Source organism: Protopterus annectens, chromosome 7.part0 (assembly GCF_019279795.1).
Source record: "Protopterus annectens isolate FY-2018-M chromosome 7.part0, PAN1.0, whole genome shotgun sequence".
Lineage (NCBI taxonomy): Eukaryota > Metazoa > Chordata > Ceratodontiformes > Protopteridae > Protopterus > Protopterus annectens.
In genome coordinates, this window is record NC_056739.1 from 1,165,049,521 (window position 1) to 1,165,073,999 (window position 24,479).

A 24,479-nucleotide genomic window follows, 5' to 3' on the forward strand; every position below is an offset into this window, starting at 1 on the left:
TGCATTAACTACAATAGTGGTCACAAGCAGGGAAGAATAATACCCAACACTTGTTCTAGAGCCTACTATTCATTCTGAGCAATGGGAAGTGTACCATACAGTGTGTCAGAAAAACAGTTCAGAAAATGAGTCAGGGTTTGGGTAGAAAACTCAAGGGCACACAGCAACCCCATTTGTATTATATTGTTTTTTGTGATGGGATGTGTTGCCACACACATCAGAATAAAGTTGACATGCCAGTGGAAAATCCAATGAAGCCAGAGAATCATGTAGAAAATGGATACACTGTGTGTTTGAATCTATTCATCCTGTGCATATTTATGTCTAATTAGATACTAGAAAAGCCCTCTCCCATTGGATAGCACAGATTACTAGTATACTCAGTACCAAACATAACAGTCAGCATTGCCTTCTTCCAAAATAAATCAAGTGTCTCAACAGTAAGTTCCCTCTATGCTTTTTTCACTTTAGAGTAAGTCAAAACACTGTAAAAAAAGTCAGTTTTGCTTGTAGTGTCTATTTAGTTAACTCCATGGTGCTTTAGAGCGATACTAGAAGGTAAATGGGGAAGAAGCACTTATGACAGGATGTTGAAGAAAGTGTTCTGTTTTAAAGGGATTTGACTGTAGCATAGCTGATTCAACAGCTCCTGCCACTCTTTCCTTACTCACTGAGCTCACACCATAACGATGCACTCCAGCCAGATGGTAAAAACACTGAACACAGGTGCGTATGCAGAGCAAATGAATAATCACAGTTTATACATGTAGACAACACTGGCTTAGTAGCAGGGCTGTTTACCTACAGATTTGCTAGTTAGGTTCACAGGTCTGATTGCAAGCCTTATAACCTACAGGCCTCTGAAAAGCTTGATTATTGTAACTCTGCAACTCTGTTCTGATATTCAGCTGTGAGGGAGCCAAAAGAATACTAGGAAAAACAAAAAACAGTTTTACTTTAGACAGGTTGGTCAACATTTCCATACTGGTATATTACCTATGATGCCTGCCACAGATGGGCAAGTGACTGAAAGGTTAATATTGCAATTGTTAGGTGCGGGCAGTTTCCCGCACATATTTTCTCCTTCTTTCAGGGAAATCCAGACCATCATTTCTATAGTCTTACACATGCACAGATACACACACGTTTTATACTCAGATGTTCTAAATGGTTAAGGCACAGTCTGACCACATGATTTCAAAGATTTCTCAAATTCTCACATAACAGGTATTAAAAGCAGCCATCAGCACATATTAATATTAATATTAATACAGATAGCTTTTATGCCCTCTCCCCTCTACACTCTTGCATATCATACATAAAAGTAAACATAACATTCATTCATTATTAGGTTAGTTGTGGACCTGGACTACAAATGGACTACAGACCTTTCTTTTAAAGATAATGTCTGTATTGAATACACCCCCACATACACTAGCTGCAACCAGCTATGATTTCCAGTAGAGATATTTTCTTACTGCCCTAAAGCCATTTTTACTGAAGACGTAAGGTTCAAGCTAAATTGGCAAGCTAAAGAAATAATTGCTCAGTATTTGTTTGTCCCCAGATGTGGTGTCATTCTCCTAGACCAAGGTCTGGCCAAGAACCTGCAGTGGATTCAATGTGAGCTTTTAATTTTTCTTTATGACTGGCTGCAGGACTCCCAAGACAGATATAAATAGCAGAAATTTCACTGGTCAGTTTTATCTCTGACAATCATGATTAAGCCAACATAAAGCTAACTTGATTCATCATTCCTGATTTCCTCTTTACCATTTGGCTCAACTAATACACACCACCTTACCTCAGCTATTTCCAAATGATTTCTTATTTTAATGAAGAAAAGTAATATCAATGGTTTCAATATGGGTAGGCTTATGGTCTGAAGAAGTTGAATCTGGGGACAGAAGTAACAGGGAGGTACAGGGGACTTGCCGCCTGCAAAAAATAGTGGGTTTTTTTTTTAGTCATTTTATATTTTTATAAAAAGATCGCTCTTTCTATGTTTGATCACAGGTGATTCATAGGTTCATAGGTTTATACTAGGCTATCTGCCTTAAGGCATTTATAAGCCTAGCCCAAATTTTTGTGGCTTACGCCACCCCTTATATAAAAAAATACTGTGCCCATTAGTTTGTTGTGCCTCTGTCCAGCAGTGACACAGAGATGATTCCCGGGATAAACCTACGATCTCCCATCCACAGGTCAAGATTTCTCTTGAACAGAGCCAGCGAGGTGCTCTGCCTCACATGGATCGGGATTTTATTCCACAGCATAGGGAGTCTCTGAGTGATAAATCTATCCCTCCAGCACGTCCTATTTATATCCATGCTAAGGTTTAAGTCGCTTGCTCTAGTGGTTTTGGTGGATTTGGATTTTTTGAGGTGGAGCATGTCCATTAATTCCGGGTTGGACATGGCCTTGTATGTCAGGCACATGTCACCTCTGAGCAGACGGTATGCAACTGAATAGAGCTGGAGTTTCTTCAATCTGGCAGCATATGACAGATTTTGGAGTCCCTTTATCCTTTTGGTGAGGAACTTTTGGGGTCTCTCCAATTGCTGCAGATGTCGGGTGAGATACATCCCGAATGGGGCATTGTACTCGATCATTGATCTGATAAGTGAAGAGTACAGGGGAACAATGACCTCACTAGATCTGGATGTGAATCCCTTCATGATCAGGTGGGCAATGTAGAAGGTCTTTCTAACCACTTTAGCAATGGGAGTGTCAAAAGAAAGGCCACTGTCAACCTGGGTCCCCAGGTCCCTGATAACCTCTTCTGTGCTTAGTGGATTGCCACCTATATGGTAGCTTGGGGTTACCTTGTTTTTCCCGAAGGTTATGACTATACATTTTTTGGCGTTTAACTTCAGGCCATGGCTCTGGCACCAGCTATCTGTTTCCGTGAGTCCCTTCTGAAGGATATCTGTGTCTGATGCACTTTCCACTATGGTGCCCAGTTTGCAGTCGTCTGCAAACTTTGTCAGCCAAAGTCCTCCCATGTTGGCCTGTACTTCTGAGAAGTAGATGCCGAACAATAGGGGGCCAAGGACCGAGCCCTGTGGGACACCACTTGTGACCGGCTTGGAGTCTGACATAGCGCCAGCAACTCTAACCCTGTGGGTTCTGTCCTTAAGCCAGTTTGCAACCCATCTTGTGACATATGGGTTTACATTTAAGCTGGTAAGTTTTTCTACAATACCCGAGTGGGGTATTGTGTCGAAGGCCTTTGCAAGGTCAAGGTAGGCTGTATGGACTGCCTTTCCCTCATCAATGGCCTTGGTGACTGTTTCGAAGAAGTCGACCAAGTTCAAAAGGCATGATCTGCCCTTGACAAAGCCAAACTGGGTCGTGTCCAATGTCTGCAAGTCCCCTATATCTTTGTTTATGAACTCCATTATGATCCTCTCCATAGCTTTGCAGACTAGACTTGTTAAGCTTATGGGGCGGTAATTACCAGGGTCCATAGAGGCACTGCCTTTGTGGAGTGGGACCACAGTTGTCGTACGCCACTCCTTGGGCACGTATCCTGTGGTAAGGCTGAGATTAAACAGCTGCCTTATGTGTGGGTTTAATTCCTCATTTAGCTCATGTAGCACACAGCCAGGGACACCATCTGGTCCCATTGATGCTGTGTTTTTAGCTTTAGAGAGAGCAGCTTTCACCTGCGCATTTGAGATGTCTGGGAGGCTACACTCTGCTGGGATAGTTATCTCTCCTTTAGGGGAGAGGGGTGAAGTTTGCACTGAACTTGTCTGCCAGTATGTTGGCAATGTCTGTGGGTTCAGTGAATTTTGTATCATTTTGGACTAATTCTGAGCATATCTGGGAGTTTCCACCCAGGTTCCTAACATAGCTGAAAAAGGCCTTATGATTGTCCTTTGAATCCATGGCAGTTTTTCTCTCAAAATTGGCCTTAGTTGATTTTATGAGTGCTCGTATTTTTTACTAATAATGATCAGGGGTGACTTCCCTTTATGGATTTTGTTCTATCATGTAATAGCTTTCTCCTCTTATTGTAAAGTTTGTTAATGGCTGGGGTCCACCAGACTGGACGTTTGCCCTTTGTGGAAAGAGTCTTGGTTTTATTTGGGATTGCCTGATCCATGCAGTCCTGGAGGTGTTCATAGAAGGCATTTGTAAGGGCTTCCGCAGCTTGGGTTGTGGTTTCCACTGGCTCAGGAGCCTTGAAGGATACCACACCAGTCTTGAGTAGTGTGAAGTTTGCTTTAGAGAAGTTCTTCACTGTGGTCTTTTTTGTTTGGGGTGGGGCGGGATGTGGATTTCCAGTGAGATTAGTTTATGATCAGATCTCACCAATGAGGGATATACTTCGTGTGGAGCATTTTGTCCCCATGTTTGTGATAATGAGATCTAGTATATTTTCTCCTCTCGTGGGAACAGTGATTAGCTGTTCCATGGCATTTGAATTTATGAACTCCAGGAACCATTGGGCTAGAAAGTTAGGGCTTGAGTAATGTTCCCAGTCTATATTCGAGTAGTTGAAGTCACCCAATATGATGGTGTTTGGAGATACATTTATACCCTCCAGTGTCTTTAGGAAGGTTGTGTGGGGTTCCTGAGTTTGAGAGGGTGGCCTGTAGCATGCTACAATTTGTAGAGCAGTTTTGCCTATGGTTAGTTGCACCTGGATGGTTTCCGAAGCTTTGTGCGTTGCCACCAACCTGGAGGTGTGGGTATCCTTTATGAATATGGATACACCCCCTCCTTTTGTGGTGTGGTCCGGGTTTTGGGGCCGGAACGCATGATATGAGGTAAAACCTAATAGTGCCGGGGTGCTCTCAGGAGCCTTGAACCAGGTTTCAGTTACAGCACAGACATCAATGTTCTCCATACTGAGAAGGGCCTCGAGTGCGTGCATTTTGAGATTTAGACTTCTGGCATTGAGCAGCATTACCCTCAGTTTCTTCCCATTTTTGTTTTCTAGGGTGGTAGGTTTAGAATTTGAGCCTTGTCTAAAAAAGGCACTATGGGGTGGCAAGAGCCTTAGCCAATATCCGGAATCCCAGGGGTGACAGGTGCAAGCCGTCCCTTGCGAAGCAGCGTGGCTTGTCAAGCATGTCATCCCAGGCAGACAGACACTGGATCCCCTTTGAATGACACCAGACATTAAGCCAATTGTTAAAGCTGATCATCTTGTCTCTATATTGTGGCATCATTCTTGGTGAAGGAAGGATACTGCTCAGGGTCAGGGTCATACCTGCCTGGGCTACATAATCAGAGAGCTCCTCTATGTCTCTTTTCATGTAGTCCAGGGAGGTACGTCTTAGGTCGTTCACACCAGCATGGACAATGACTGTGTCATATTTGTACTTGCCGTGGAGTGACCAGAGTGCTTGTGTTATGTGGCGGATTCTAGCGCCCGATAGGCACCTTACTGTGACCCTCTCCTTGTTCAGCCTGGTGAGTGGGACATCAGTGTGTCTGACTATGGAGTCACCTATGACAAGTATGTTTGGTGTTGTATTTGGCCTTAAGGGCTGTGACTGCTTTGCACACTGCTTTTGTGGTTTATGTGTTGCTTGAGGGGTGTCTTGAGGTAACAGTTGTTTGGGTGTCTGCTTTGGAGGCCTCTGCTGTTTAGGTAAATTTTTACTCAGAGCCTCCGAGTATGTCTTTGTGTGTTTATGTATTTGATTCAGTGGTGTGGTAGTATTATGTGAGGCTGGTTTTGTGGTGTGTGTAGTTGCCTTCTCCTCCTGTCTGGTCTTGCCAGTCCTGAGTTGAGAGAGCTCAGCCTCCAGTTTGGCTAAATAGCTGCATCTCTCGCAAGTATTTGTGTTGTGTGGGAGGAGGAGAGGGTTGTCTGTGTACATGAGGCAGTTATAACATTGCCTCAAGATTCCCAGATTCACCAGCTGGACTGGAGAGGAGATTGACAACTGACCTTTGGACATGCTAGAATAATATTGGGAATTCCTTAATAATTGAAAACAAGGGCCAGTGGGGAGTGAGGGTGTAGTGCTTTTAATTTTTAGTGCTGACTTATATAATTGCTATAGTGAGCAAGTGCCAAGTAACTTGAGTGCAATGTGTTACAAGTAACTAAATGCAAAAATGACAAACAGTAACTTTCTTTCAATTATTAATTATCAATTAATTATTAATAGGATAATGATCCCATGGGACATTTTTAAGCCTAGCTATGCATCCCAAAGTTGAGAATAAAACCCTGTACCTTGTGTCTGTAGGGTAAGCATCTAAACCATTATGACAATATTCAACCCCAAGAATAAACCCCAAAATAAAATCATTATATATATATATATATATATATATATATATATATATATATATATATATATATATATAAAACTGCATTTTCAGCTATTTCAGCTCATGTCTCATTTTTTTATGTTTCAGTTAGTCTGATAAAAAAGATTGTCTTTTTCCAGTTATGTGTATGGAGATTATGAGCTGTATTAATGCTGAGAAATGATCACTTGTTCGAAAGAAGTTTCTTCTACTATAATTCTACTATAATTACTGCATCAAAGTTTCAGTAAAACACTTTCAGCACTAATGGATTTCAAACATTTTTCTTACTCTTTTGTGGCCATGGAATTGGTATGCATACATTGTGGGGGTGTTGTCTGTTCCACTTAAATGGAAGTGCAGGGTGTTTGACCGTCTGGAAAAAAAAACAGCTAGTACAAAATATATACATAACTGATTTTTATTACTGCATCTTATTTCCTTTCTTCACTTGTTGGATTGGATCATGCTTAAAATGGGTGTTCATACCTGGTTAACAAATAAAATAAATAACTGATATGCTGAGTCCATAATCAGATCTGGAATATCTGATAACATTTAATAAAAAAGTGTTTGTTTTTTACTATTTTTATGATCTGGATAATTTTTGAAAGCTAAGCACTATCTCTTTTTTCAAATGAAAAATGCAAGATGTTGTCTCTTAGCTGTACTAGTTTTCAATTAAGTCTTCATAATAGACAGACTTAATACCTCATTACAGACAAAACTCTAGCTGCTAAGAAAACAGACTGAACCCTTAGCTGACATATTGCTTCTTGTCTTACAAAAAACAAATCCACTCAAAGGCAATCTTCTGGTATCTCTCTCTCTCTCTCTCTCTCTCTCTCTCTCATATCCAGGGCAGAATTTTTGGTTGCTGAGGTTAGTATGCCAGTCAGTATTCATAAATAAGCAGTTAATTCCTCATAACCTCCCTCAGCAATGCCTAAGAAGAATAATCTATTCAATGAGTTTTATTTAATTTCACTAGGATAAGGATTATGGTTGTATCATTACCTGTATTACATACAGAAGGAATAATCATTGATGGGAGGCAGAAACATACTAAGTTTGTCAGTATGATATGGAAGATACCCGAATCCATATCATAACATGAAGGATCACAACAATAATCTGTAACAGTATAAAAATAAACTCCAGTTGTAATTCCATATTAGTAAAGTCTGAAGTGTAATATTTGTCAAGAGTATTGGAAATAACGAATATATTACATTATCAAAATTACTAGACTTTTTCCAACATTCAGTATCAATATCTCACCACATCAAAGACTGTATTTGTGATTTTTGGAAATGTAATAGTCACCCAAGAAATTGCTGTCCCTACTTGGATTTTAGAGTACTTACTCCAGACTATTTTATTATCACAGTTAAAAGGGTAGCAGGGAAACAAGGGAAGGAAAAGTGGGGAAGGGTGATGAGGGGGACTGGAAGAATATACACGGCAGAGGGAAAGAAACAAAAATAAAAGACTGAAGAAAAAGGATATTGTCCACACAGACCTGGGATTAGCTATTTTAAAGGTATCAAATTCAAGTCAAAGTGATAATCCCAAATCAGATAAGGGAAACTATACTGGAGAACTGGCTGTCATTTAAGTACTCACGTTCCAGCTCTTAATAGCTCAGCTGCTTGCAGCTGAGAGCTCATCTGTGCAGCTGAGTACAAGAGATTCAATACACAGACTTGATCTTAAGATATACTTAGTCCATGTTGGTCCAAGCTGGGAAACAGGATATACAGAGATCAAGCATATGGAGGCAGAGTGACTGGCAATCAAATGGCATTTTGGACACTCAGCAATAGGTTAGTAGTGTTGAATGAATGGCACTCAATAACTAAAGTGGATTTAGAGAAAATTCATGAATTACTTCTGAAAACAGAGTCATACAAGAAGACAGCATTAGACCAGATAGATTTATGAAAGAGGTGCAAAGTCTGCATGATGTGACATAATTGGAATCCTGTGGCTGTCTATTGCCATATAGGGGCGAGCATGGAATATGGCTGGAACTACTTTATTTTGTTCCTGAGTTGTCCATTATCTTATCTATGTGTTTTTACAAATCTTCAGAAGAACTGAAGCTAAGGGATGCAATGGTTTTGTTTTCTGAAGAACATATTTCCAAGACACAACACCAAATACATTGGTCACTGAGAATCAACCTCAGTTCATCAGAAAGTTCAAAAGGTTTGCAAAATACTGACAGTTTACACGTTATTACCAGCCCACAGGGTCTCCAGAGAAATGATCAAGTAAAGAGGTTAATAGGAATCTTGTCTAATCCTGATTCAGAGTGCTGTACACGAACCAATTCAAAGTACACTACACCCAAAAGAAGAAGACAACGAAAAAGATGCAAAAGACCATGGAAAAGTAGAGCTAGAAATTGTATTGATGTCAGGCTGAAAACAAACCCCTGCAGACCAGCACTCCCATTGATCATGCTAGCAAATGCTCGATCCCTGAAAAACAAAATGGATTACCTAAGATTGGACCTAAGCAGCTAGAGAGAGATGAGAAACTGTTGTGTGTTTATCCTTAGAGAAACATGGCTAAATTCAAGTATCAGGGGCAGTGTTGTTCATCCGGATGGGTTATCATTATTTACAGCAGGCAGAAATCAGGCTTTTAGTGGCAAATCCAGGGGGAGGTGGAGTTTGCATCTACATAAACAGCAACTGGTGCTCCAGCTGTGAGAAAGTCTCCACCCACTGCTCTGTGAACATAGAGTTCATGACAATAAAATGTAGACCTTTTTACCTGCAGAGGGAATTCCCAGCTATTATCATCTCAGCTGTTTGTATTCTTCCAAGCGCAAACACAAATGAAGCACTGGCCTCACTTTACCAGTCAATCCGTGAAATGCAGAACAAAAAACCTGATTGTGTCTATATCATAGCGGATGACTTTAACCAGGCTAATCTGAAATCTGTTTTACTGTATTACTACCAACATATAGACTTTGTCACCAGAAGTGCCAACATACCAGACTGAGTCTACACCAATGTCGAACAGGCATTCAGGGCAAAGTCCCTCCTGTGCCTTGGTAACTCGGATCATCTAGCCGTTATGCTGACTCCAGCCTACAGACCATTACTAATCAGAGAGAAACCATCCAAGAAGCAAATAAGTGTTTGGCCAGGAGGAGAAATCTCTGCACTTCAGGATTGGTTTGAATGCACAGACTGTGAATTGTTCAATGAAGCTGCCACTGTAGGTCAGCACACCAACATGGAAGAGTACACAGAGTTGGTAGTAGGATACATATCAAAGTGTCTGGACAATGTAACAGTCACCAAGAGCATCACCACAACAGCCAACCAGAAACCCTGGCTCACAAGTGAAATGTATGAACTCCTGAGGGCACCCAACACTGCCTTCAAGTTGGGGTATTAGCACACCCTTACGTCAGCCAGAATGAACCTCAGGTAGGGAATAAAAACAGCAAAAAGAATATATGGTCAGAAGATCCAGAGCCACTTCAGCAACTTCAGAGACTCAGAGTGACTGTGGCAAGGCATGCTATCCATCACAGACTACAGGCCCATGTCAGCACAGTGCAATGACAATATCGACTTCCTCAACAAGCTCAATATCTTCTTCAATAGGTTTGGGGAAAGAAATAACACAGCTGCAATAAAAGCCCCTACAAACCAAACAGATGAAATACTCTGGCTTAACACTGCTGATGTCAGAAGAATCCTGTGCATGGTAAACCCAAGGAAGGCGGTTGGACCTGACAATATCGTGGGACGGGTGATCAAAGAATGTGCTGAACAACTGACACAAGTTCTCGCAGACATCTATAACATCTCATTAAGTCAGGCTATCATACCCAAATGCTTCAAAACTACAACCATAATACCTCTACCTAAGAAGTCCCCACCATTAACTCTAAATGACTATCACCCCAAAGCTCTCACTTCAGTAGTACTGAAGTGCTTTGAGAGGCTGGTCAAGGACCATATAACATCCAACCTTCCTGCAGCCTTAGATCCACTACATATTGACCAAACCACTCCACAGAAAATGCTACATGAATGGTGCTTCATTTAACAGTTCTTGTTTTCCAGGTGGGCCATGTTTAAGTGCAAATGTTGTTCATAGAGTTTAGCTCTGCCTTCAACACAGTGATCCCCCAACAACTGATAAGGAAACTCGACCAACTGGGAATAAACACTCCCCTATGAAATTGGATACTGGACTTCCTCATGGACAGACCACAGACAGTACGCATTGGCAATAACACCTCTGAGAGCATCACTGTGAACAAGAAGGCTCCTCAGGGCTGTGTTCTGAGCCCTCTGTTGCTCGCCTTGTTGACTCAGGACTGCATCGCCAAGCTTAAGTTAAACCATATCATCAAGTTTGCAGACGACATGACTGTCGTTGTTCTCATAATAATTATGACGAATCAGCCCACAGGGAGGAAGTTAGTCAACTCATCATGTGGTGGGACAACCTTGCAGTAAACGTGAAAAACACCAAAGAGATGGTTATCAATTTCAGAAGAAGTCATAAAACACACCCTCCACTAACAATCCACAATGAAATAGTGGAGAGAGTGTAAAGTACAAAACTCCTGGGGTAGAAATCACAGATGATCTAACATGGAGCATTAATACTATTGCCATTGTAAAGAAAGCACAGCAACACCTTCATTTCCTGTGAAAGATGGGGAAGGTAAACCTACCACCTCCAATCCTTACTACCTTCTACAGAGGCACCATAGAGAGTATACTAACCAACACTACTGCAACTTGGCATGGTAACTGCTGCACCTCAAACCAAAAGACTCCCCAGAAAGTGATTAAGATAGCAGAAAAAATCATTGGGACCATGCTCCCATCCAGCCATGAAATATACCTGTCACTGTGTCTCAGCAGGGCCAATAAGATAACCAGAAACACTCCTCATCCCGCTGATGGACTAGGCACCTATTTAGCCTCTGCTAAACGCTACCGCAGTATGAGATTCACAACAGCCAAATTCAATAAGAGCTTCTTCCAACAGGCCATTAGACTACTAAACTCACACTAACTCCACACCATTTGAGCTCTGAATTCTGAAAAAAAGGCTGAAGTAAAATTCCAGTGACAGTACGTTATATTTTATGTGCAGTAATATTTCTGTACAATAACTTCACTGAGCTTCTTAAATTCATTTTTGTGCACTAACCAAAAGCTGTGCAATAACGACTACTGTGAAAATGTCTCCTGTATGTGCAATTACTATAGATAGTAGTTAGAGTTTAACTAAATAATTGTCTGTCATGTCAATAGTAGCTGTTGTACTGTAGATTGTCTATATGTGGAAATGTCTCCACCTTGAGAAGGAGTAAAGAAATTTAATTCAGTGATGCACTAGTCATATAGTCTGAATGACAATAAAGTTTACTTTTACTTTGACAGTATAGACTGCAAAGCAGGACTATAATAAATAGTTGTATATACTGCCTGGATTATACTTTTGTAACTTGACAAGAAATTTGTAAGGACATGGCCTATCCTCTTAGATCACATGTTAATGTTTAAATGTTTTGATGTACCATTTTGGGTAAAGACTTCCTTAGAGGTAATTACAGGTTGATTTCCATGATGATTCTGTCAATAAATACCCTCATCAAACCGTATGTCAGCCTTGATTTTACCACAATACATTCATTGCATTCATCAAATACACAAATGTAAATTTTTATGGCTTTATTTTTGTGAATGTAATGAGATATTATTTCATCAAATGGGATATTGTATACAACAATATTTTATCTATTTTATGTTCTTATTTTTTTTATTAATTTAGGCTCTTCCTGTCAAGCTTTCAAGTCCCTTCTGATTTATCTTAAAACTGCACAACATAGTACAGGAGTGGTACTACCAAAAATACAAAGAATCAAAGACAAATAAATAGTGGTACATTAAGTACTTACTAAGGACTAGAGAAAATACCATAAACTTTTGACATTCTCCAGTTCTTTGGGTCATGTAGAATGAAGACATCTTGGAGGCGACTGAAATATAAATGTCTTGACTCATCACTGCATGCCAATTTTGCTTTCAGAAATGTTGTCCACTGTTTGTTTTCTGAATTTGAACCCTGATCATTCTGGATAAAAGTAATAAAAAGCCAGACTAGTTTTAGCAAATCATCTAGCCATCTAATCAATATAATTTTAGCTTATTTGTGTGTGTGTGTGTGTGTGTGTGTGTGTGTGTGTGTGTGTGTGTGTGTGTGTGTGTGTGTGTGTGTGTGTGTGTATGTGTTTTCAGGCATTTTAAATCAATACATTTTATTTTCATAATCACAGTTCCTTTTCTGATTCTACTTTCATGTAATTTTATATTACCGAAGCTATTCTGGCCAAGTTTTGGTTTCTTGAATTTAGGTTGAAAAAAACATTAAATTACCTGCAGAGAACATGATTATAAAAAGATAAGACAATACTATATCAAAAGCACAAAAGCTGTCATACCCGCAATTACATGATGAAGCTGCAGTTTTACACATATAATATTACTTTTTGCCACCCGATACTTTATTCCCATCAAGTGCTTATAGTAAAACTATAAGAATTGCAAACAATATTTTTGATAACATAATATCCCTGACAACACTAGAATGCAGACAAATGCGAAAGGCTTTGCAGTTTGCAGTTCTGTAAATGCCTTTAGTTTAGTTTATTTATTTATTGACATTTGTTTACCAGGAATGTCAGTCTGGGCACAGAACCCTGGGAGAAAAGCTCCAAGGTATCATATTTAATGCAATTAATACCTACAATAACAAATTTTATATTGGAATTTCAGTTAATACATAGCATAATCATAACAGTCAGCATAACAAAATTTGTATTGATATTCACAAACATTAAATGTATAAGCTTTGTACTAAGACTTTACAAATGGAAGAGTGGTGTATAAGATAGGTAGGAGTACTTTAAGAAATACAACAGAGTGAGGTATTAGAGGATATAAGCAAGTCTTTGAGTTAATAGGGCAGTAGTGATGGAATAGTAATTTGGTTGTGTTAATTAGAAGTAGGCATAGTAGTGTAAGGTGTATGATAAAGTGAAGTGAAGGGTTGGGAGGGTGGCCTAATGGTTAAGGTGTTTGCCTTATAAACACAAGGTGCAGGGTTTGAGTCTCACAAGGGATAATTGGCTAGGCTTAAAATGGCTCGCAAGAGCAGATAGCCTAGTACGAACCGATGAACCTAAGTATTAGAAGGGGACAAGCAGTTTAAGTGATTTACTGCTTTAAAAGGAGGTATAAGAAAGATGATGAAGGGTGTTAGAAAGCTATGTCCCAGATGAGAAACAGGGACAAAGCAGAAGGCAGTGAGAAAGTCTTTTAGTAATGGTATGAAAAGATGAAGGTGTGTGATAGAACTGACTGATAATAGAATTTTATTCCAAGTTCTAGCTATACTACTGGAATAGAGATTGACCCCAGTAGCCGTTTGTGGTTTGTAGATGGTAAGCAGAACCTCAGAGGTTACTGTAATATGTGTCGGGCTGGGGACAGTCTGGTCATTATTTCTTTAACTTTATTCATAAACTTCAAAGATGTGCACAGAGGGTCACTATAAATTGTGTAGGTGCACTACACTGTCCCTAGAAGTAACAAGTTATAACATGTAATTTTTTTTTTCATTTTCCTCATAATCAAACATCTGGTGCATATATAGGTGTCTATCTTTTGTGGAAGAGTGAATTGGTATGCTGTTTATATATGTCTATTTTTTTAACTAGACAATAAGCAGGATTCAAGAAGCCTCCGTGTAAGAGATACAAGGCTTACACGGAGGCTGCAGTTAAACGGTGCGACATCAGCATGTCATGCATATGCATGAGGGCATGCTGAATTACACCTAAGGCTAACACGGTCCGTGGAAGACAGTAGGGGGCGTGTCCGTAGGCCGAACTCTGCAAGCGGACACACCCCCAGAAGAGTAAAAGTGCTCAAAGTAAACACCCACGACAGAGTCCATGTAAATGTGAATAAACACAGCACAACACATGCCCCCACAGACTATGAACATAACATATATAAATGAACATGTTGTATATATTTTTTTAAATCGTAAAGATGTTTGCCCGTGAGTGCGCTCGTTTGCGCGGGCGTGCCCATAGCTTAGCCACAGTTAGCAGTCAGTGGAAAAGCATATAAGAACTAAATATGCAAAGTAAACCAAGAAGCAATAGTGTAGTGGTAGAGATGTCGGCTGAAGAGCAGGCAGTCATGGTTTGAGCCCCCACAACATCAATTTTTATGTTTAGTAAAATAAGCACGAAACAAGTCCCTGACAAATATGTACACATATAAAATTATATTCTATGTAAAATGTAATGAAATAGGCCATTTATTTTGAAGAAATGTAAGATAACAAAACAATAAAGAATGCCAGATGTGCCTATAGCTGAGCTACAGTTTAACAAGGTGAGTGCATCTGCCCGTAGGTGAGCAGTGGTTTAACAGGTGTAAAATGAGTGCACGTAGGTGAGCAGTGGTTTAACACGTTGAAACTGTGTGCCCCTAGCTGAGCTGAGCGTAAGATGCGTGCTAACAGCCAAATGAAGCGTAAACCAGCGTACCCCGTTTGCGCGGAGCTGCGCACCACGCCAACAAGCTAACCGACTGGCAATGTTGAGCAAGCTGTATTAAAACTGCCATTACACAGACACACCCCCTAGCCTGTCTAGACAGTCATAAAATATAAAAAGCAGTGGCTAGGTTCGAACCCAGGATACCATGCACCATAGTCAAGGTACTGAACCACTAAGCCATGACAGCTGTACTTAGAAATGCAGTAATAGCAAATATAAAGGAATGAATAGAAAGTGGAGCATGACAAAGCAGGTTTTGTGAAGTTGATACAATTCCAAAATGGCCAATCACAGATAAGTGCGGGAAAAATGGCATATATAAGCCCCATAGGCGGGAATACACAGCATAAATGATTGTAGAACTAACTTGCAGCCAGAATGTCAGGAGTAGGTGAGGGTAGTTGCTTTTGAGCACAGAGGTGGGGCGTTGAGGAGTCCAGATACATGGTCTGGCTCATAGTCCACAATCATGAGGCCTAACTCATGCAGGGCCAGGTCCAGTGGGGAGCATATAGGGCTGAGGCATGGGACCGGTTGGCTCATGATCTCACCAGTGCCACAGGGATTCCAAGGACTGGTGAGCAGGTCCGTCACCGCCATGCGGACCTGAAGAGACGTAAGCAGGACCAATTGAACCTTTGGATCCAGGAGGCCCGGCAAATGCCCAACGTCCCACTACTGAGTAAGTTACATTTAATTATGTATGTAAGAAATTAAACTAGCTGATATTATGGAGATGTGTATTCCAATATTACTCCATTTATATTACAGCTGCAGGTGTCCGTTCTGCGAACCGCAGAGCCTATGGCGATAGGCTGGTGCGGTTGCGCCACCAGGCAGGTCAGTTCTCCACTCCCAGTAACTGTAAAGAAATATAAAAGTATGACAGTTAGCAAAAGAGTGCAGTGTAGTCACTAAGTAATAAAATGTGCAAGTAACAGTGTAAGAGTGTTTGCAAGTATTACAAAAGTGTGTTGCAGTCTGTAATCCAAACAGATAAATGAAAATGTCTGAAATAAAGATGCCCCACCTGTAATATAATAGTACACAACCTGCAGCAGGTGAAAAGTACAGCTACAGAAGATGAGCAAATCACATGTGTGAAATATATCCCTGCTGAAATACTGAAACATGAAAGAAGTGAGACTGCTGGAAAGGATTGTAATAACTACAGGTAAAACATGTCAATAAAGCCTAGAAGTAAGTACCATCCTGAATAGTAAAATGAAAACAAGTGAGAGAGTGTGAGAAAGAGTTATGAATCCACCAATAAAGTAGTAATAACCCCTGAATAAAATATACTGCAGTCAGTACAGAATGAAATAAATGTGACAAATAGAACCAAACTGCAAAATGTGTTCAAAGTGCTGCTGCAGCTGGAATGTGTATCCCAAAATCTGGATATGTTGCTCTCAGTCTGCAATATGCAGATAGTATGATTGTCTGAAATACCAAACATCCACAGTTGTCTATAGCTATATAAAGCAAATGTAGCAGGATGATGTAGCTGAACAAAGCCAGATATGAACGTGTATGAATAACAATAAAATGTATATTGATGTAGCAGTAACAGTCCTATCACCAAATTGAAGTAGTTATCATATAGGAAACTGTAGTTAGAACAGTAGTGTGTATATATCTGCAGCTATTAGAAATGTGCAGCATATGTATTGGTATTCGAAGGTGTTAATATTTTCTTCACCCCACCCTATAACCACATATAATCCATTCCACGTGAAATTGGTATGTGCAATCACAATTAACACCCCTGGACATTTGTCCTGTTGGGTCATAAATATTTGCATGTATGTTGATGCATCTGCCCTGTTCATACATCCAAACTTGATGGCCTGTTGCCATCAATCAACCCTGCATGTTGTTGGACTGTGTATTGCTGTTCAAATTATGCATGTGTTATGCTCGCTGTTCAATGGTGTGAATATCTGGGTGTTTGGTTAATGGGAATACTAATGCATGCTGTTACAACTAATTGCGAATGGTATTGTATGTTACTAACCCAAACTGTCATGACATAATGCAAAACATAGGACGGCAGGGAAGGCGGGTTCCAGCGGACCCACCTCTCCCACCTCAGCTAGCGAGTGCACCTGGCACTAGTGCCCAGTGTGGACCCTCCTCCGGTGGCCCTGTGCCACCTGCAGGTGGAAGCACTGCAGGGGATGGGGCCCGTCCCCCCTCTGCAAGTGTGGCTGGAGGAGAACCACCACTCACCCTCCATAGCGTCCGGACTGTGGTGTGTAGGGAGATCCGGGACTCTGTTCTTGGGCCCCTACACCAGCTTGAGGCACAGGTGGCACAACTTACGGGCATGCCTTTTGCCTGGTCTACACAGCCCCCAGCACAGCCCCATCCTGGGCAGTGAAGGAACAGTGGCAACTGCCCATGGGTGGGGATATCAGTTCCACTGTTGCCATCTGTGGGCTCATGGGCTCTGGATATCCAAACATCCATCCCCGTCAATTGTGTAACCCCCCCACACATGTCATACACCACCCCTGTATGCGTCTTGTTTGTCTTGTCTGTTGACCTACCCAACCTACCTCCCCAGCTATACCGACTTCCTTCACCTGACATACCACTCTCACCTGAAAAAAAAAAAAAAAAAAAAAAGGGCACTCTGTACCCACAAAAAAATTATGCCCCATACATAGCTGCCCATTCCGCACACATGTCTGCTGGACATGGAAACTATCAATTACAATTGGCTGTACAAGTATTATTGTTGTCCTGACACCTCTCTCATTGGTGGAAGGTTTCAAATGTCACACCAAATTACAAACATATGCACAGCTGTTGCTGATGAAGAAATGGGCAGCTATGGGCATTATCTACATCCCTCCTGCAAAACCCAAGCTTGTTTCCCTACTGTCTTACCCTCTTTGTGACCCCTTTTTCACCACTTTCCTGTCTCCCCATTTTCATTTCTTTCAAAGAAAATAGCGCGGGTGTGCGCCAGAGTAAGCACTGTTAAGCGGTTGTAAGCGGGTGTGCGTGGAGCTGAACGCCAGTGCGCATGCGGGAGCTCTGCGCAAACCAGCGCTAACCCGGTTACAACTGCTTAAAAGTGCCTTAGTCAGTCTGATTGACAGGTCCTGTAGTCAGTTCAAAAGCAAAATAAAATCCCACTGTCAGTCCCGAACCCAGGAAACAGTAGTCTGCATGACCTACCACTAAGCCACGACTGTTATACAAGAACATTGTGCTAAAATAAATATATAATGTAATAGTAGGAATGAATGTAAAGGGAATATAGGATATGTAGTACACAAAGCATGTAATTTATACCTACTGTCAAAACTAGTGGATTTCCATAATAGTAGTGTGTGAACAGAAACAGCCTTGCTAGCTGGTAGCTAGTAGGGAATAATGTCAGTTAATGTACATATATAAATGTATGTATATTTACATATATATATATATATATATATATATATATATATATATATATATATATATATAGTTGTAGGTGTCAGTGTGCATACACACTTACTACAGGAAACAGGAGAGAGGAATGGAGAAACATGAATCTACAACACAGCCTGAATCATGAGAGAGATACTAACCTTTACACTCACAGAACAGTGTCCACAGCATACCAGCATGGTCCCCGCCCTTACAATCTGAAAGGGCAATGCCTATCCCACATACCCTTTTATAGCACTGTCCTGAAATCACAGTGAGAACTGCAATCAGTACACAACTGGCTGCATGCAATTAGCAAATGCTGGCTTACAATTGGTGCAGAGGCCATCACATGGACTTATGCAGCTACCTACAAAAGCATCCTGTACTCACACTCCACACATGCAATACTTTCATTGCACTGTCTGGAGGCAGACAGAGAGAGAGAGAGAGAGAGAGAGAGACAGAGAGAGAGAGAGAGAGAGAGAGAGAGAGAAAAAAATAAATAAATAAGAACACAAACAACAACACACGGTATACAAACAAAGTTGAAGCTGTCAGCAGTGTCAGTACCAAGCTGTGCCAGCAGCAGCAGGAAGCTGTAGTAGCGGTAACGCAACCAGCTGCAACAAACACAGGTAATGTAAAGTAACAAGTTAATAGTCTGCATACTGTGAACCCTCCATATGTGTCATAGGTCTGTATCTATAGGTATGTCCATGTGATATGTTGTGTGCATGTAGTTCCACCCAAAGGGGATGACTATACATTACATGTCATTCAGTGTTAGGCCATGATCCTGGCACCAGTTTTCCATTTCAGTGAGGCCTGTCTGTAGGATGTGTGTTTCAGCTGGTGTAACGACTATGGTGCTTAGTTTGCAGTCATCTGGGAACTTTGTCATCCACAACCCGCATATGTTTGCTTTTACATCTGAGAAATAAATGCCAAACAAGAGGGGTCCTAGGACAGAGGCCTGTGGGATACCACATGTGACTGGCATTGAGTCTGACATGGCTCCTGCAATATCGATATTATGGATTCTGTATGTCAACCAGTGTGCAACCCATCATGTGACATATGTAGTAACATGTAAGCTAAAGAGCTTGTCTATGATGCCTGAGTGGAGTACTGTGTTGAAGGCCTTAGGCAAGTCCAGGTAGGCTGTATGGATTGTGTTGCCCTCATCAATGGCTGTAGTGACTGTTTTGAAAGGTCAACCAGGTTCAAAAGGCAGGATCAGCCCATCACAAAGGCAAACTGGCTGTGAACAAGTGTCTGCAGGTACCCAATATTGCTGTATATGTGTCCCATACTGAACCATTCCATAGCTTTGCAGACCAGGCTGGTTAAGCTTATGGTGCGGTAGTTCCCAGGGTCAGTAGAGGTGCCTCCTTAGTGGAGTGGGACCACTGTTGCTGTATGCCAGTGTTCAGGTACATATCCCGTAGTATGGCCAAGGTTAAATATCAGTCTTATATGCAGTTGTATGTCCTCTTGGAGTTCACGTAGCACACATCCAGGGATACCATCAGGTCACATTGATGCTGTGTGTTCTACTTTGCTGAGGGCGGCCCTCACCTGGACATGTGAGATGATAGGGGGGTTACATTCAGCTGTGATAAGTATTTCTAAGTGTGGGGGAGAAGGAGGGGGGATACGTGCACCGAACCTGTCTGCAAGAATGTTGCTAATATCTGTGTGTTCGGTGAATGTTAAGTAGGTGTGTAGTAACTCAGAGCATATCTGAGGCATTTGGTCCAAATGTGTAACATAACTGAAGAAGGCCTTGTGGTTATCTATAGTGTTCATGGCCATTTCCCTCCCAGAGTAGGCCATGGATGTTGTTATGAGAGACTGCAGCTTATAACCAGTGCTGACCACAGATGCCTTCCCATAATGTGAATCTGCTCTGTCCTGCAGTAGCCTCCTTCTATCGTTATACAATCTGCCTTTGGCTGGGGTCCACCGGACAGGATTCCTAACCTTTGTGCATAGGGTCTGGGTTAGAAATGTGTGTGCATGTTCCATGCATTCTTTGGGATGTCCATGGGAAGCATTCGCAAAGGGGTCAGCAGTGTGGGTTGTGGCTTGCACTGGCCCAGTGGGCTGCATGGATACCATCTCAGTCCTAACAAGTGAATAACTGTCTAATCACATACATATCAAAGTAGTCTACTGTGCTGGTGGTGGTGGTGGTGGTGGGATATGTATATCCAGGCTGAGTAACTTGTGTCCAGATCACACTAGTGGATGGTGTTCCACATACAGTACCTTGGTATGAACCCCCAAAGTGAGGTTGTGCATTGGACCCATCGCAGTGTGCTGACCGATGGGGCATGCTACTATGTTGTATGGAATGTGGCAGGCATTGTTGCACAGGTGTTGGCTGAGCACTGATATCTGGCCATGTACTTGTGTATCCACCAAGAGACACACACATGCTACATATGGGAGTAGTAGTATATCACTACAGTTGAGTATCATGTATAGTATGTGTGCCATATATTGCTGACATAATCTGCTGATATCCTGTTTGTGTTCTCTTCCAGGGACATGGTGCGTCAGCGTAATCCTGCCTACTCTGCAGCAGAAGATGAGGAGATACACCAGAGCCTGGTGCAGGATTATGACATACTGTTTTCCTGCACCAGCCAGAATCAGCAGGAGAGGGCTGCACTGTGGCAAGACCTTGTCCGTAGGGTAAATGACATTGGCACGCATAATAGGACATATGAGCAGGTACGACATCACTGCAGTGATTTAATCAGAAATGTCCATCAGCGTGCGTCGGATATCCACAGGCAACAGGTTGCCACAGGAGGTGGGGTGGCCACACATCCCCCCCTCACCAGACTGGAGGGGCTACTCCTAAGTGTTGTGGCTCCAGCCCTGGAACATCAACAGCAACACACCTGCATCATGATGGAGGCTGGATCCACACAGCAACATGACATGGAGCGTGCAGGTAATATGCCATATGTACACTTGACGGTTCTGTACACTGTTAGTTTATGCATGTGTAAGGTGTGTCCGTGGTATGTAGCTGTCAACATAGTATGTAATTGTGCATGTGTGATATTGCCAATATCAGCAGCTGACGTGTGAAAGGCAACTGGTGTACTACTGCACTGTATTATATGTATCAATGGCACAGTTGTGCCCACTGACATTAATCTCCTCATTTCTGCAGGTCCCGCCGGTGTTACAGCAAGGCAGCCCATCCATGCTGGTGAGTATGTTTTAACAATACCTATAATAGTCCTGATAGTGCTAGTAATACTAGTGTAACTCAGTAGTGCTCTGTGTGTATACTGAGGGGGAGTGCATTTGTGCATGTGTGCATGTGTGCCTGTGTCCACGTGTGCATGTGTGCATGTGTGCCTGTGTCCACGTGTGCATGTGTGCATGTGTGCCTGTGTACATGTGTGCATGTGTGCATGTGTGCCTGTGTCCACGTGTGCATGTGTCCATGTGTACACGTGTCCATGTGTGCACGTGTCCACATGTGCATGTGTGCATGTGTGCATGTGTCCACGTGTGCATGTGTGCATGTGTGCATGTGTGCCTGTGTCCACGTGTGCACATGTGCATGTGTGCATGTATGCATGTGTGCCTGTGTCCATGTGTGCATGTGTGCATGTGTGCATGTGTCCACATGTGCATGTGTGCATGTGTGCATAAGTGCATCACTGGTAACATTGTGTAGACATTGTAAACTGTGTTTCCTGTCTTCCTCCCACAGGTTCTGGTGCTGCTCTGGTGTCCTGCAGCAGGGAACCTGAATCTGGTGCCAGAGGTACTAATAATGATGATATCTGCGTAATGGCACAGGAAGGTGTGTCAGGGTCCGTCATTGTTCAGCCAATTGACAGTACACAGCTGTCAACCCCATCATTGCGCACAGTCATCCTGCCAGTACATCCTATGTCACCATTGTCCTAGGTGATGGACAGGATACAGTGGGCATTGACCAGGGTAATGTGGTATCTGTGGCACATGCTTCACACACAGCAGACATGGGCAGGGTCCTGCAATGGTACCACACAGACAGTTGCCCATGGGTTCACATGGGAGCATCCATGGGTGTACTGCCTCTGGCAGACATGCCCAAAGAGGTCTGTCAACCTCAGCTATGTTTCGGGCTGTCATGCAGGCACAGTCGCGTATGGAAAGGTACACCAGACAGGGTCTGAGGGAGCTGAGAGCATGTCGCACAGCCATGGCTGACAGTATGCGTGACATCGCAGATGCTATCCGTAATTTCACCGATGTCATAGGCAGACATTGTGGGGACATATTACGGCAGTTCCACAACCACATGTCCATGAGCCAGGGCAATGTTAGATGGTTGCGGCATCAACATGGCCGTATGCCAGCAACAGCAGCAGCTGGCAGTCGGCGCGGATGACAACAGGCCCGCGGATGCCCCCATAGTGCCAGGAGCAGCCCCAGCAATGCTGGGTCTGTGCTGTCATCGGAACACCCCAGGAGACCACGTGCACGTGGCTCTGGACAGTCCCAACAGGGACCTGTGTCCAGTCAACACACTCCCGCTTCTGATGACAGTACCCAGTCTGGCTTAGTACCAGATATGTTCCATAGCACCCCTGCCAGGCACAGGTACAGTGTCCGTGCCCACAGACACTGATCTGTATGACCTGCCAGGTGCAGTCTGTGGCTGTCCACAAACTCCAGTATATGGCAGCCATGAGGTGGAACTGTGTGCGTGCATACACACATGCCAAATGTTAACACCTAGGGCTACCACATACATGCACACACTGCACCAGCAGTGCCCCACCCTGTACTGCTGTCCCTCACCAACACACATACACACACATGTCAATTGGTGGTATCAGTGGCAGACTCAGGCATACCTAATTCACACCCTGTGCATATGATGAAACTGTGCCACCTCCTGCAATCTCCAACATCAGTGCAGGAACAGGTAAACATGTTGCTGATGCACAGGGTGACTACATAGAAGTGTATTAGTAGTATCATGTTGGTAACAGTACAGTGTGCTGATATGACTGTGTGTATATCCCAGCATGCCTGATGCAGTAACCGTATGACTGTCCTGAATTGTTATCTACACCCATAGTAAGTACAATAGTGTAACAGCTGCACATTATTGCATACCGGTGGTAAGGATGTCAACAGATAGCCACATACATGGGTAGCACAGGGGTAAGCTAATGCAAGTAGTGATACGCAATGATGGACATGTACAGTAATGGTGGCAAGTTGCCCACAATGACTATGCAATGTGGATGTTTGCGCATGTTGATATGTGTGCAGTACCAATGTAATACAAATCACAATTAACTATGACATAATATCATTTCTACCATGAACATCTGAGCTGTGCATTCCTGGGTACATGTTGATAGTGCCTACATATTTGCACTGTTACCTACTGTTAGTGTTACCCCTTCTTTGTTGTACAATGGGCTACTTCCAGCCCTGCTTACTGTAGCTTTGTTTGCATGCATGTTCACTTGAGGTTCCCTGGAACACTGCTTCCACCTGCAATGCAGAGTTACAGTGCTTCTGTGGACTCCTAGTGACATCTGCATAGCGTACTATACGTATGTCAAGTTTCCACATGAGAGAACATCACTGTCTGTCCTGTTCGCATGTATGTTGCCTGTGACACATTGCACATGACTTACCTGGCATTTACCCACGTGTGCAGTCATATATATGCCAGTGCTATGAAATCAGTAGCAGTACACCCACACATACACACCTTCAGTATGTTGTTCCCCATTGGCCCTATGTGTTGGTAATCATCATGGCAATCACACTACTATGGTAGCATGTGCAAAGGTAACCTGTGAATCACCTCTATGGTCCAGTTGTGGTTTATGTGAGTCATGTGGCAATGTCACAGCTGCCACATGTATGCAGTCACCCTCACCCCTGGCCAGGAATGTACAACACATGTGTGGGATGCCACCACATAGCCAATCTGTGGACTGAGCACTCTGAACCCAGTACTGCCATACCCTGTCAGGTGGCATGACATACTACAGTGACTACAATACCAGTCTGACATAGACCCACACTGACAGCAATCTGAACACACTGGGGCATACTTGGAGAATCAGAATAGCATCCTGCCTGAGCATCACACACCTGC

At 42.5% G+C, this 24,479-nt stretch overlaps 1 protein-coding gene across 2 annotated transcripts in view; it reads right to left on the bottom strand.

Moving 5' to 3' along the window:
- SEMA7A (semaphorin 7A (John Milton Hagen blood group)) overlaps positions 1 to 24,479 on the bottom strand; it is a 550,369-nt gene that overhangs the window by 179,917 nt on the left and 345,973 nt on the right. For both annotated transcript variants that reach the window (XM_044077757.1, XM_044077756.1), the window contains exon 8: positions 12,233 to 12,408. In XM_044077757.1, coding sequence (XP_043933692.1) covers positions 12,233 to 12,408 — 176 coding nt within the window. The remainder of the gene's footprint in view (positions 1 to 12,232; positions 12,409 to 24,479) is intronic.